The 14,367-nt window shown below is 33.1% G+C and overlaps 1 protein-coding gene across 1 annotated transcript; it reads left to right on the plus strand.

Annotated features, from left to right (window-relative positions):
* The first annotated feature begins 700 nt into the window (after positions 1-700).
* Positions 701-11,806, plus strand: LOC106111971 (nuclear receptor subfamily 2 group E member 1-like). The gene is made up of 5 exons (XM_013294195.1): positions 701-777; positions 5,479-5,539; positions 10,277-10,513; positions 10,837-11,549; positions 11,624-11,806. The coding sequence occupies exons 2-5, from the start codon at positions 5,509-5,511 to the stop codon at positions 11,804-11,806; spliced, it is 1,164 nt and encodes a 387-aa protein (XP_013149649.1). The 5' UTR covers positions 701-777; positions 5,479-5,508.
* Positions 11,807-14,367: the final 2,561 nt, after the last annotated feature.

The raw sequence follows: 14,367 nt of genomic DNA on the forward strand, positions 1-14,367 counted from the left end.
AATAAATTTGATAAAGCGACTATCATTACAATAACAAACAAAGTAATAATGAGCTGCGATTAAAAAATGACTAGCCAGTCACAAAGGCAACCCCCAGAGTCAGGAGTACAAAGGGTAATCTCTATAAAGTGGCCCTAAATTAAAATAAAGACGCCTCCCTACGCGGCAGGGGTGAGTAGCCGCGTGCGCCAATCACGGTCCGCCTTTCGCACAACGTCACAAGTTGACAGTTGTCCTATCAGATTTAAAGATGGCACCGGGAATCAACACTGATGACATATTATTATTATTTCTGTATCCCCTAAAGAGACATGTTGTTGATTACTATCTTTATAAGTAGCTTTTATAATATATTGTCAATATCGAAGATAGCGCTATTAAAAGTCATTTAAGAAGACTGATTAAAATTTTAGAAAAATATGTTTTTAGTGTAAAATATCTGTGATTTTATGAAATGATTTAATACATTTTAAAACGTTTACATTTAATTGTTTCAGCAAAATAAGACAATTAAAGGTCAAACTCTTAAACGATAGTAATTAAAAAATAATAGATGACTTTTCACATAGTGCGGTATCAATGAGGTTGTCATTTCGGTGGGTAAAGAGATGGGGCGGGTAAAATATCGCAAGGCACCCCGCACCCCTGCAGCCCTTACTGGATGCGCGTGCGTCACTCTACAACCAACCATCTCTGACGTAAACACACTACCGGAGTCATAAATCAGTTTTTTTTTTATGTGCATAGTGAAGTGAATCTTTAACATTTTAATTAAAAGTAAGTAGTCTTTGTTGAGTTTATAGTAATTTAAGAAGCTTTGCGAGTTATTTTTATAGGAAATGCGATTTTTTTATCAATGATTTTGTGCGAAGTGACTAATTCTCTGTCTATGCGGATTGTAAATGTAAATGTTTATATGTGTATTATTTAAATCAATAAGTAAGTACAACTTTATTTAAAATCGCAAACAAGATTTATTGTGTATTTAATTTATTTAATTTGCATCTTTAATAACAAATATCTTTACTAGATTTTAACACCTATGAACGACTAGCTACATTTTTATATTATCACTGCGCATATATACACTATACACACGCATGTAAATGCGAAATTTAGATAGATATTTAGTAAAGGTTGTACCCTAAATGGCTGAAAGGATCTCGATGAAATTTGGCATATTTGTTGAGCAAAGTCAGGATTTACACATAGGCTGCTTACTTTTGTTGTTTAATACCAAACGGATGTAGACGCGCGCGAAAGCAAGTTAATATATTTTCTTCCAACAATTACTGTTATAAATGGTATTGTCAATTACTTTTTGAAACGATATTTCACTATAAATTAATAAAATTGAGTTGTATTTTACCTAACGTAAACAAAACAATTCAATTTTAGGGAATCTGTTGGGAACCCTTGGAAATGCGGTAGGTCGAAGATCAGATGTCGTATCGAGTCTGTAAGTCGATCATGCGGGTGCAGAGAGTACTCTATAACAATAATGAACATAAAATTTGCACACAAAATTTAACCAAAATCTCAAACAATGTTCCACGTTAATTACATAACTTGTAAAAAGACTTCAACCTCTAAAGCTAGCATATAAAATTTCCTATAAGCTATCATATTTAACATCCTTAATAATATAGACCAAATTAGACAAGCTAAAAACTAGGTGTATGAAAATTGATTGGTTTTTGTTCACATCGTGATCAAACCCTTTACTGTATAGGCATTAAATATCAAACAAACTTACTAATTGCTAATGTTCAGCATATATAAAAAGTAATCATATTTTCTTGCTAATATTTATAAATGCGAATGTTTAGATAGACAGATGGATACATGGATGTTTCTAAGAGTTTGTAGCCTTAACGGCTGAACGAATCTGGATAAAATTTAACATAGGTGTAGAACATAATCTGAAAAAACATATAGGCTACTTACTTTTGTTTTTTTAATTCTACGCGCACGGAGTCGTGGGCGCAAGCTAGTATAGAATAATATTATAAACCGGACAACTAAACGCCTCGGATTATTTAAATAATATTGTTGATGTAAATCACAAAATTGTATATAACTATTATACTCGTATATTCTTACAATCTCCAATTACTTGTATTTTATCACTGAACGTTATGCATCTCTGAAACAATGTATGTTTAAAGCAGTTTTAGGAAATAAAATATTTTTATAACAAAGTTTTACATTACTCATATAAACTTGTTAATTACAAATGGCGTTAAATGAATTTACAATTGAAAATGATATCGTTGCCAGTTGTGTTAATGTTAAAAAAATTAATTTTCACTTACTTGTGAAGTCGTTAAAGTTTACTTCATTAATGTTTTCCCGACACGCTTATTGAAAGTTAATTTTGTTTCTTTAACTTTCATACAAAGAGTTTTCCTACGGATCACATCTTTAAATTAAACAGTTGGGAAAATCAATCTGTAGCTCTTTGGTAAATAATGTTTATCTTATTTTCACATACCTACTGTGTACATATATTAAGATTTTTAACATACGTAGTTAAGCAATGTTTTGTATTAAAAGGGTAGAGAGACCATCAAATTTTTAGATGCATTTTTTTGTTTGTCTTTGCCTTGTGATTTTTACATTTACTGCTTCTAGTTATGCGACAATAAATTTATTTTAGTATTCATTTTATTTTTAATACCTACATATTGCAGAAACATTAGACAATCGTGTAACACCGGTATAGTCCATAGAATATAATTGAATCTTAATAATCATATTTCATACTAATATTATAAATTTGAAAGTTTTGGGATAAATGAGTGGACGTTTGTTAGAGTTTATAGACTAAACGACTGATCGAATTTCGATGATTTTTTGCGTAGATGTTGAGGATAGTCTGGAAGAACATAAAGGCTAATTAATTTTTTTTTTAATTCCACGAGGACGGAGTTGCGGGCGAAAGCCAACATTAATATAAATGCGAAAGTTTAGATGGATAGAAGTTTGTTAGCATTTGTAGCTTAAACTACTGAACGGCTCTCGATCAAATTTGGCTCATCAAACACATTGGCTAATTAGTTTTGTTTTTTAATTTCACACGAACGAAGTCGCGGGCGAACGCTATAATTATAATAAAAATGTTTATAGTCCTAACTTCCCGAATTCAATCTCTAATAAATATTTATAATCATATCTAAAACAAAGTTATCGGAACTGTTTGTTACTTTGTTAATATAAATAAAACACTCAAAACTATTACGTTCATTCAAAAATATTCTAAGAACAGCAATGTATTTATTCTCAGAATGTTTTACTATTTTATCAATACTGTATGCAATTTTTTGGGGGGTTTAAATCAACAGTTGGTTAGTGTGTGTCTGGCCGTTCGGGATGTTAGAACTTTCGTAACTTAAGTGATCAAGTTACTGTTGTACAAGTTATCTTTATTAAGCTCTGAGCTTAAGGCTAGAAGCTGAGACACAGGAAGTTATCTATACCGGACAATGGAAAATGTAAGATTCTTATTCTCTTTTTTCACGGGGGTTATTTTTTCTAATTTGTTTTTTTTTGTGTTCTAGTCTTTTTCATTATCTTCTACAAGTATATACAGATATATAGAAATGACTTAAGTAATTAAGTAAAATATTATTGTTAAAATATAATTTAATGATTCTATTTTTTCAAACGTAAATTACTAACACTATATTAAAATTATTTTGAATACTTACCGTAGTTTTAAATACTTGGCTGTAACAGCAAAACGGTGTTTATCGATAACTGCATTAGAAATATTATAACGTAGTTAGTACGAATAAAGTATAGTACATTCTTATCGTGTATGTATATTTGTATGAATATCAGTAATGATATAAACATTGTTATTGAAAAGCTGCTTGTAAAGTATTTACGGATACAATGGCAGTCAGCACACCGCAAAACTAAAAAAAAACTATTAAAGTCCAGTCAGATCTATTGAAATACAATCAATAGGAAACTTTTTGTACCATCTCAATTTTAAAAGCAAGAAGCTACCGACTTTCCGATGTTATTATTGGAGTCGCTTTTGTTATTAACCCTCCGGTGAGCACCGGGCCTATCCGACCCGGAGCTTATCCGAGCCTTTGTCCTCACGCTTTTACCCGGATTATCCCCATCTAATTACCTGTTTTGCGAAACTGTAATTATGTCGAGAAAAATGCAACTTCGATGTTTAAATGCCGACAAACAAACAGAACTATACGGATTAGGCTACTGTCAATTCTTCTATAGTGTTAATGCAAACTATTAAAAAATATTATATCCTTTTCACTCTTTGGCGTTTTAATTTATTTTTGTTTCTGTCATGTGTTTATTGCGTCATAAATGTTCTCTGCGGACTTGTGTCTTTATTTTATGCTAGGCTGATGTGATCACTTCTTTATAATAGAGAAAACTGAGCTCCTGCTACTTTTTACATATCTGCTTGCATAAACCTGCCTTCACACATTCAGTTTTTACTGCGGTCTTTTAAAGCTAAATATGAAGAAGAAATACATCTGTTATGTTTAGTCAGAAAAAATAAAATCTTTGTTTATTTGTTATGGTAAAATTTAAAGCATATTCGACTAACAGTTTTCTTAAAAAACGAATTGTAATTTATCTTAATACTAGCTTTCACACACACTGTCTGCGTGAAATTAAAAAATAAAAGTTAGCAGACTGTGTTTCTTTCCCGACTGTCTTCTACATCTATACCAAAATTCATTAATACCCGTTCAGCCGTCTCTAACAAACTCTAACAAACATCCACCATCCACCTAAATTTTCGCATTTATAATATTAGTATGAAGTATGATGGCCACTAAATTCAACAATAGAATTTTTATTATTAAGGAGATGTTAAAGATTATAATTTGACTACATGTTAATACATTGGGAAAATGGCAAATAATTGAAAAGAATTTATTGTTAAGCTCTCGATATATGTACTTGACGAAACAACCGTTTAGTGCAACAAGTGGTCTAGAACAAAGCGAATAATGAACAAAAACACAAGTAGCACTCAGCTTTATAGCCAAAAGATGTCAGTACGGTCGCCGGTGAACAATAGAGCATTATTTTCTTACATTTGTTGCAATATAATTGCTGTTTAGTTCTTTCCTGCTTCTTTTAAACTTCGAGTACTCTTATAGGCCGCAAGGGACAGTTTGCCACTTCAATATTATTCGCACGGTTTGAATGTGCGAAAATTTTACACCCTAACTAGCTGGCTAAAGTGACTCTTGTTTTATTTAAGATGGAAAAAATAATTTGAGATAATTTAATATTATTAGACTGTTATGCGAAAGAAGAGAGTAAAGTAAAATCTATCCAATTTTTTTTTTAAATTAACTTTTATTGTATGTTGATTAAATATCATTATAGATTTGCAATTACATAGATAGGTCACTGTATTTTATTAAAATTAGGTTTAGAACCGTTTTTGTATTCTTAAAATCTCACAATCTTTTTTCTTAGTTACAGGCAATATGTGCAAATAGATTAACAATGGAGTTGCAGACAATGGCACCTTCTTCAAGTAAGTTAAAAAATCATTTTAATTTTATATTCCGAAAATACTTACATCATATACAAAGCAGAATCACATGATTTTTTTATACTAACCAACTTACTTATAAGGCCGGGTTTTTACTGGGCGGGATAAAAGCGGGCAAACATCTTTGACTCATCCCACAACTGCTTTGCGATTGTCAATTGTTACGCAGCCCATTCAACTGTTTAGTTGCACAACTTAAGATCGAGTAGTGTGCCCACCTCCATATAAGCTCATAGGAATCAAAGCTCAACTAAACAGTTGTGCGATAGTTCAGTCAAAGGTGTGCGCACACTGGTCGGATGTTTGTTGCACTATACTGTAGTTTGTGGGACAATTTATTGGATGCTTAATTACTTGTAATATGACAGTGTTGTGGGAGATGACGTGACCTGGCCAATTTGACAGGAGCGGTGTTCCCACGTTTGTAGCAGGCGCATCTGCGTCCCTTCCCACCCTTTACCGCCAATAACTCAGATAACGATACCAGTTATTGTTTACATTATTGTATAATCAAAACTTTTAATTGTTTTTAATAATGTAAATAATAAAGAAAACTATTTCTTAAAGCCTTAGTAAGCTTATATTTAGTAACGTTTAACATGACAGAATTCCAACTTAAGCATAGTATGTCAAAATATTGTAAAAAAAAAAACAAATTGATTAATAGCAAAGTACATTAAACTTTCTTTTAATAACAAGTAGCTTACATGCAAGTTTTCCAGATAAATAACGGCTTGTGTATGCCCGCCCTTAACTCAAACCTAAGACGCCACGCGGTAACAGTTAATGCAATAAGCTATGGATTTTCATTGTTCATATGCTAATAGCTAATAGCTGGATTTGTTGAAGTTCCCTTGTTAGCGATCATAATCGTACCCCGTGATGCGTGGGAGTCATCACCTGTACTAGTGCCCCATCTATCGCGTTGCGTGACACAAACACCCAATGAACTAAAATTACCCCATGCTAATTGAAACGGGCAATGAGTATCCTTTTTAAAATGCTATTAATACATCGCTATAACGGTTTGTGAATTGCACGGTGTTGGATACTTTATTATTAAATATACATTTGAGTCTACCTATTTTAAAAGTAACTCGACAATCTCTCTCTTTATAAATATAAAAAAAACACAAATTGAATGGTATATATTAACCAATAACGAAATTTACGAAATGTTTTAGTTAAATAGAAGAAAAAAAATACAAAAACACGTTAAAGTCTAGTTAAAGATGCTAATAGTCGTAGTAATCCAAAGGAAATAGATCATTTTACTAAGAAATAAAATTATTATTCGCTTAATAGCGCATCGTAAAAATATGTTTAAAATCACGGATGTTTTTTCTCATACAAAGCCTGTCATTATCATACCATCAATGGCCGTTTTATTAAGTCGTACCAAATTGTTCCCAAGCTCCACTTCTTGGCTTTTGTGCCACGCATTGTCTATAGTCGGCAGTTTTGTGAATCTTTTTTTTATAATCCTACATTCGATACCGCGTTTCCTGCCCTGCAAGTGTACGCATTCACGGGTACGGTATTCGGGATGTCTTATTGAATGGAAGTGGCTCGGTGCCTTTTCGACTACAGTCTTGTTTGGAGGTGTATTAATAAAGGCGTATTATCTTTTGGTCTGCTTTTGCTAAGTGGAGCGCAGCCGTGGGATCGTGTTTTGTCGAGACAACAAATTTGTGCGAGACCAAATGGCGGGGGTGTTTCGACATTTTTTTTATATCTTTTCACACAAATTGCGTTTACTTTCTCGGTAAAAGTTATTTTATTTAAAATACTTTAATTGAACATGAGATTTAAAATTAAATGATCATTTTTATATCATGACATAAACAAAGTTATTGTGATATTTAAAAATTGTTTGTTTTATCTGTTCGCTGATTAGGTTCATATTGCTGGAAAAAAATAATGGAATTAGTGGTTTAACATAACACGAGCTCATACGCTTGTAAATACATAATAATATTGTATATCTCCAATGACCACCTCCCTTCGGAGGGCGGGGTTAATGGATTCCCCATTTTGTGACATGTCCATTGTACTACGAACTGTGATTTATGACTCATGTTTGACTTCGTCATATATGCAGTTCTGGTTTTGAAATCATCCTGTTTATTTTTTTTTTTTTCGATTTTATTAAATAAAACGCGATGTTTGACGGCGTTTACCTTAATATCACTTTTACGTACCCAGCCGAGTAATTTACTTCAATTAATATGAGTAAAAACGGTCTTTTGTACAATACGAAAATAAATTCACAATTTTACTTTTAATTGAAAACAAAGGAATAAGTATTGATCTTTTGCAAAAATTACTTTCTTTCTTCTGTCATTTTTTGTTTTGTCTGGCTATTAGGATGCGACATATCCGTAACCGATCAATGTTTACCCGCAATAGTACTAGGATATCAGAACCATGCTGAAGTTTGTTATTGGTCATGCCTGACAATGTACACCCTTATCGCTGTAACATTAAAGCCCTTTCGAGGTATCTCGGTAAAAGGCCGTACCGCGCATGCCCACTGCGATGTATTATCCTGAGGCCATTTTGTTTGAATACTTGGCAGTCGAGGTGCATTGCTATCCCTTCATCGCATGGAGAAGCATGTCACGAAGCGATAGCAATGCTTATTTATGATGACTTAGAGATATGGGATATTTTATAATTCAAAAAATAAAAAATAGATAAATACCTAATAAATATTAGTGCATTCAATTAATATTATAATGTACTAGCTTTCGCCCGCGACTTCGTCCGCGTGTTATTAAAAAAAAACAAAAGCATGTAGCCTATGTGTTCTTCCAGACTACATCTATTAATTTACTACCAATTTTATCGATACCCGTGTAACCATTTAGGCTACAAACTATAACAAACATTCATCCATCTAAACTTTCGCATTATGATAAACGGATTTCGATGAAATTTGGTATAGATGTAGAGGATAGTCTGAAAGAACACATAGGCTACTTTTGTCTATACTAATATTATAAAGAGGAAAACTTTGTATTTTTGTATGTATTGAAATAACTCAAAAACTACTGGACCGATTTTGAAAATTTTTCACCATCTGAAAGGTAATTTATCTGTGAGTAACATAGGCTATATTTTATTATTACTAATGTTCAGGAACTATTAATAAACAGCGTGTTTCTGGACGCCAGCGTTAAATAATCACTAAACTTTAACATTCCTCGGCTAACGCTGCCTAAACCGTTAGAGGTATATAAAAATGATGTATAACAGAATTATAGATCTAAAAAAGTTCTAGCATTAGATAGCATTTATCTATCTTTAACAGTTTTATTATAATAACCACTTTTTTGTTTACAAAGTGAATTAAAAACTTCACGCTATTTGCAGCGTTTTTTTATCGGTTTCAATATTAATCCTTATCCAAATAAATGCGTTTGTTATCAGGAGAATTTAATGTAGAATAAAATTGGACTGATAGTTTAGAAGTTTAGAATATGGCGAACACAAACAATAAGGGTAATCGAAAAATCAGCTTACAAGCTACCGGGCTTAGAAACTTGGAATCTCGCATCGGTAGATTTCTGTTATTAAGTAGATTACTACTAAGTTAATACTTTTGGTAATAGGTTGAAAAAAAGGGAGAACGTAATAGGTTATATTTTGTAATTTCGTAATTTTTTGTAATTTTGAAATGGAAAATGATATAAAAAATGAATAGATTATTAAATTTTAAAAACCCTTTAAGATAAAAAAACAATTGCTTTATAAAAGTGAAGAAATTGTATTTATTATATTCATTTATATTATGGAAATTTTACCCGCACGAATACTAGGAGAACATGACTCTGAAGTAATGTTAAGTAGAAATTTTATACAAATATCAACCTTATTACATTTCTATGCTTACTGCGCATGTCTCTCGTAGCGTCCTGCGTAGACAGTATCCTCCCTCTACGACTCGTAGACTACAAGTATCTTTATAGCGGATTCCGTAGAATATAATTAGGGACCTTAACTTTCATCTTGTAACATACGATTTACAAAATGTAAACTGAAAAATAAAGAACAGATAACGAATATCATTGAGATGGTTTTCGTAACTTAATTCGTAATTTGTCTTTTTTTTTTGTATTTATTTAGATTATCATCAACCAATCATACAAATTTTGTCGATTCATTCACGAATACATCCTGGCAACTGTCACACGAATTTTTGTGATAGACCTTTTGTACAATTAAAACTAAAAGTCCGATGCATACACTCAGTTTTAACTGAAGAGTAAGTTGTTCATTAAAAACTATGCGTGTGTAGCTAAAATTTCAACTGAACAGTTCGACTGTTCACTTAGAACTTAGCGTCTGTAAACTATGCTGATAAAATTAAAGAAGGCGTGTAGCGGGCTTACTGTGCTAAGTATTGTTGCCGAGTGCTACCTAAAGTTTATTAACTCCTAGTACCGGATAATTGACTTGGCACCTCTGAAATAAGCGTACTCTTCCGTTTGATGTGCCAAATCAAACGACTATAGTTAGTAGATATATTACCGTATTAAAGCCCGCTACAGACGCTCTGTCCTAACTGACAATTTTGACTCAAGACTCGAACTGTACGGTTAAAAGTGCAAATGTAGGGAAAATTTATCGTATCTGATTAAGTTAAAATATTTATTTTACTTGCGACTCCAGAAGTTAATCTACTACAGTAGTCAATAACTGCATATTTTTGTATAGGTCGCATTCTTTACGATGTGCCGTGCGCCGTGTGCCGCGACCATTCATCAGGCAAACATTACGGTGTGTTCGCTTGCGATGGCTGTGCGGGCTTCTTCAAGAGATCTGTACGCAGGGACCGGCAATACGCCTGCAAGGCTCGACGCCCGGGAGCTTGTCTAGTGGACAAGGCGCACCGCAACCAGTGCAGAGCATGCAGGCTAGCCAAATGCCTGGACGCTGGGATGAACAAAGATGGTAAGTACAAAATTATAACTACGAGTATTATGATTTTTTTATGTTCCTTAACCTAGTGTTTAATCGCGATCCCACCTGATAGAAGTGATGATGTAGTCGAAAAATGGTACACTCTAATTTAGTAAATCCCTGTTTACTCTTTTTTTGAAGGCCCCCACATCAAATTTAGTCGGAAAAATTGACGGCATCTTGATCCAATCCCTTGCAGTACGCACAAGGAAAGCCTTTTTGCCCAAAGTTGATGGATGTATAAACGCGTCAAGTAAAATTGGGTATACTTAAAAAATCATCTTATAATATAATTCAATTATTTTTCTTTTCAGCTGTTCAACATGAAAGAGGCCCACGTAACTCAACAATACGAAGACAGATGGCATTATTTTTAAAAGACCCTGCCGCGCCGCCTTCCGATGTTAGTTTTTCACTTCCACCAGCTCCAGATTTAGCCTTACCTAAACACTGTTCGCTACCACCGCCGCCGTTGGGATTATTCCAAAGTCCTTTTCATCCATATCATAGAATAAACATGCTTTCATCTATACCATGCCCTAAAGCACCGTCACCGCCACCTATCACAATTTCACTTCTAACTCCCGCTCGGCCTGAAGCGATGTGCGAAGCAGCCGCTCGACTTCTGTTTATGAACGTGAAATGGGCGAAGAATGTTCCAGCCTTCACATCTCTTTCCCTCTCCGACAGATTACTTCTACTAGAAGAGACGTGGAGAGATCTCTTTGTCATTGGCACTTCACAATTCCTATATCCCATTGATCTAAAAATATTATTCGACGGAAAAAATCCAAGATTAGATGTAAAACAAGTCGAAGAATTTAACAGAGTTTTATTAGAATTTGCAAAAATACGCCCTGATAATAACGAGTACTCTTGTCTCCGAGCAATTGTTCTTTTTAAAACTTCACTGGGCGTTAAGAACTGTAATGGGAGCCCGTCTTCACCAAATTCAGAAACCAGAAAGCTTCAAGATTTGCCAGCGATTGCTGCTTTTCAAGGACATTCACAAGTTATTCTTAATGAAGTAAGTTCATATAACTATTGTTAAAAAGTAGAAAAAATATCTGGTCTTTATTAATAGCATCTTTGTTGTTTCAGCACACAGCTCGGATATATCCCCATGAGACGTCTCGATGCAGCCGTCTCCTACAGTTGTTGTCACTTATAAGAGGAGTTTATAGCTCGACTATAGTGGAACTATTCTTTCGAGCCACCATCGGGGAGATACCGATAGAAAGGATAATAAGCGACATGTATAGGACAGGAAAAGATACAGTTTAAAAAATTTATAGCTTTAATCTGATTTGTTAAGCTAGGCGTATTTGAAGGCTTGCGAGATGATGGGAATGAAAATTATAAAACAGTATTATATGAAATGAATACAATTTCTCGTGACTTTTTATGAAAAAACTAATTTTACGACAAGCAAGGTAATAAGGCATTAAGGTTGACATGTAATGGTGACGTACTTATTCCTTACAAAACGATTAATGAAATGAAAAACGTTAAATAGAAAATGTTGTTATTCACTCTTTTACATCGTATTTGACATATTCATATTTTATATTCACTCTATGTGTCTTATTTTCCTTTCATGATTATCTTTCTCGGCTATGTTTAGTTTTATGGGAAAACTATTTTCTTTTTTACGGTTATTCTATTGCCCTAACTCTCTCTTTTTTGTGACATGAGATAATACTAGTATGTTATCAATGTTTCTTATAGTTTTATATTAAAAAACAGAACTTACTTTTTTTTAAATATAATATTATTAATTATAGTTATTTAAGACATTAATGTAAGACATTACATACATTTATTGTTATTAAATGCAATAGCTTTTGGTGCGAATTAAATTACATATTTTTAACACACTGACGTCTTTTAATTCTTTTTTAGCTAACTTTTATCAGGTTAAATACAAAAATATAGTTAATATAATAATTTTTTCAATAGCATTGTTCAAAAGAGATCTACATACCGACCATGGATCACGAATTCGAGATATGAAAAACACCAATTCAGATAAAAAGTCACAAATCTAAGCAGATTGAACACACATACTAACAACGAAGCTAGAAGTAGCCGATGAATATGATTGTTCCACCGTTTGAAGCAGTCCACGTAATGATCGAACAAATGTCGGACAAAAGTCGGTTTGCGTAATTTTCCACTTCAATTAAACAAATCTATTATTAGACAATAAAAACAGTACTCACGCTTAAAACCAGAGAGCTAGCCACAGTAGTCTCTTGCCATTTCAACATTATCTTCGTATACATGCTTCCCAGATTCAGTTGCTTTTAATTCGGTACTCCGCCCTTAATTAACAAAGTTAAACCGATATAAATTTGTTGGAATAACATTATTAATGTCATAAGGGCTATATAATATTGCTTTGCATAATGATAATCCTGGAATTTAGTTATTGTTACGCGTTTAATAACAGTTAACAGTCTTAACAGTAAATCTCTTTTAACCTAGTCTTTGTGCACTAGAACGGATACGGATTTTATAACTGGGAAACCCTAGTGCGGCGTTGCTGGCTGTTGTCTACTGTAAATAAGTCTAACAAGAAAAATGCTTAGCAACACGTTAGTGTTAATATAGATGCGAGACTATGTCATTGTCAAGAGTAGAAATATCTATGTATTTTGCTGTCTTCATAAATACATAAGTTGCATGCTACTTAGGTTAATGACTTATGGAGAGGACATATGGAATGAAAATGTTACGAACAATGTTTTATATAGAAGCTTCATAAAAAGTGAATTAAATAGCTGTCTTATTATAAATTTCCAATTCATGATGACAGCCTCTGTTAACCCTGGTTCACATAGAGTAGTAGTAGAGTCAAATTTAACAATAAATACCGACTAACGTGGTTTTAGCGTGATAAATCTCACATGAATCTATCTTTCCCCGAGAAGCACATTGGTTTTTCTAAGCCACTTGTGGCTATCAAAAGTTATTTAGATTTAAACAAAAAAACGTAGTTTAGGAACGAAAATAAGTAGGATTTTTTTATTATTATTTAACAATAAAAACAACGAAACCACCAGAAAATACATGTATATTAAAAAGGCCTTGTACGCCTACGTCCGATTTTTTTCTCCTGATACTAGGATAGCAGAAGAGCTCCTTACGTGTGCTGTAAGTCCGCGAAAATGAATGCCAAATAAATTACAACCTATTGCAAACAACAATAACATAGCTTAACGCTCAACTAAAGGAATGTTTGATGTTACCAAGATTAGCGCATGCGTTCTCAATTTCCATCAACGCGCAAAATCCAACCTTTTGCAGGGAATAAATAAAACAAATAATGTATTCATTATTTTTCTTCGCAGTTTCCTCTAACTGCCATATTGTTTTCCATGAGATAGGAAGCCAAGACAACTAGTTATAAAAATTACAAGTATGAGTTACATCACAACTAGTCATCGATAATAATTTGTTTTAATTGAAGTAAAATTGTTAATAATTTAAAATAATTTTGCAGCTGTAATTGTTGACTTTGCTCTGCTTACAGATGATACCGCGTATTGTGTTTTGTGAATTAATATACCCTACTAACCTTTTGATGTGAACGATAAGGGACGCAGAAGGGAGATCGACTCTTCTCTGGTGACATGTGTGCGCTTCGTCTATATTGTGTCTAAATCCCCGATTAATCTCCACTTTTATGCGCTTTTGTTCACTCCCTTTCAACTGTTTTTTTGCTCCAGTCAAATTCATCAACAATGCCAAATGTTTATTCATTTGAATTTGTACTCAATACCAAATGCAATAGGGTGCAATATTAGGAACACTTAAATTTATCGACTTCAATAAAGAATATT

Source organism: Papilio polytes, unplaced genomic scaffold (assembly GCF_000836215.1).
Source record: "Papilio polytes unplaced genomic scaffold, Ppol_1.0 DF824381.1, whole genome shotgun sequence".
NCBI classification, from domain to species: domain Eukaryota; kingdom Metazoa; phylum Arthropoda; class Insecta; order Lepidoptera; family Papilionidae; genus Papilio; species Papilio polytes.

Excerpts from the sequence above, each read along its gene's own strand:
- LOC106111971 (XM_013294195.1), top strand. The coding sequence starts at position 5,509 with ATGGAGTTGCAGACAATGGCACCTTCTTCAA. Across the intron at positions 10,514-10,836 it reads CGCTGGGATGAACAAAGATG|CTGTTCAACATGAAAGAGGC; the intron begins GTAAGTACAAAA and ends TTTTCTTTTCAG. Across the intron at positions 11,550-11,623 it reads CACAAGTTATTCTTAATGAA|CACACAGCTCGGATATATCC; the intron begins GTAAGTTCATAT and ends TTGTTGTTTCAG.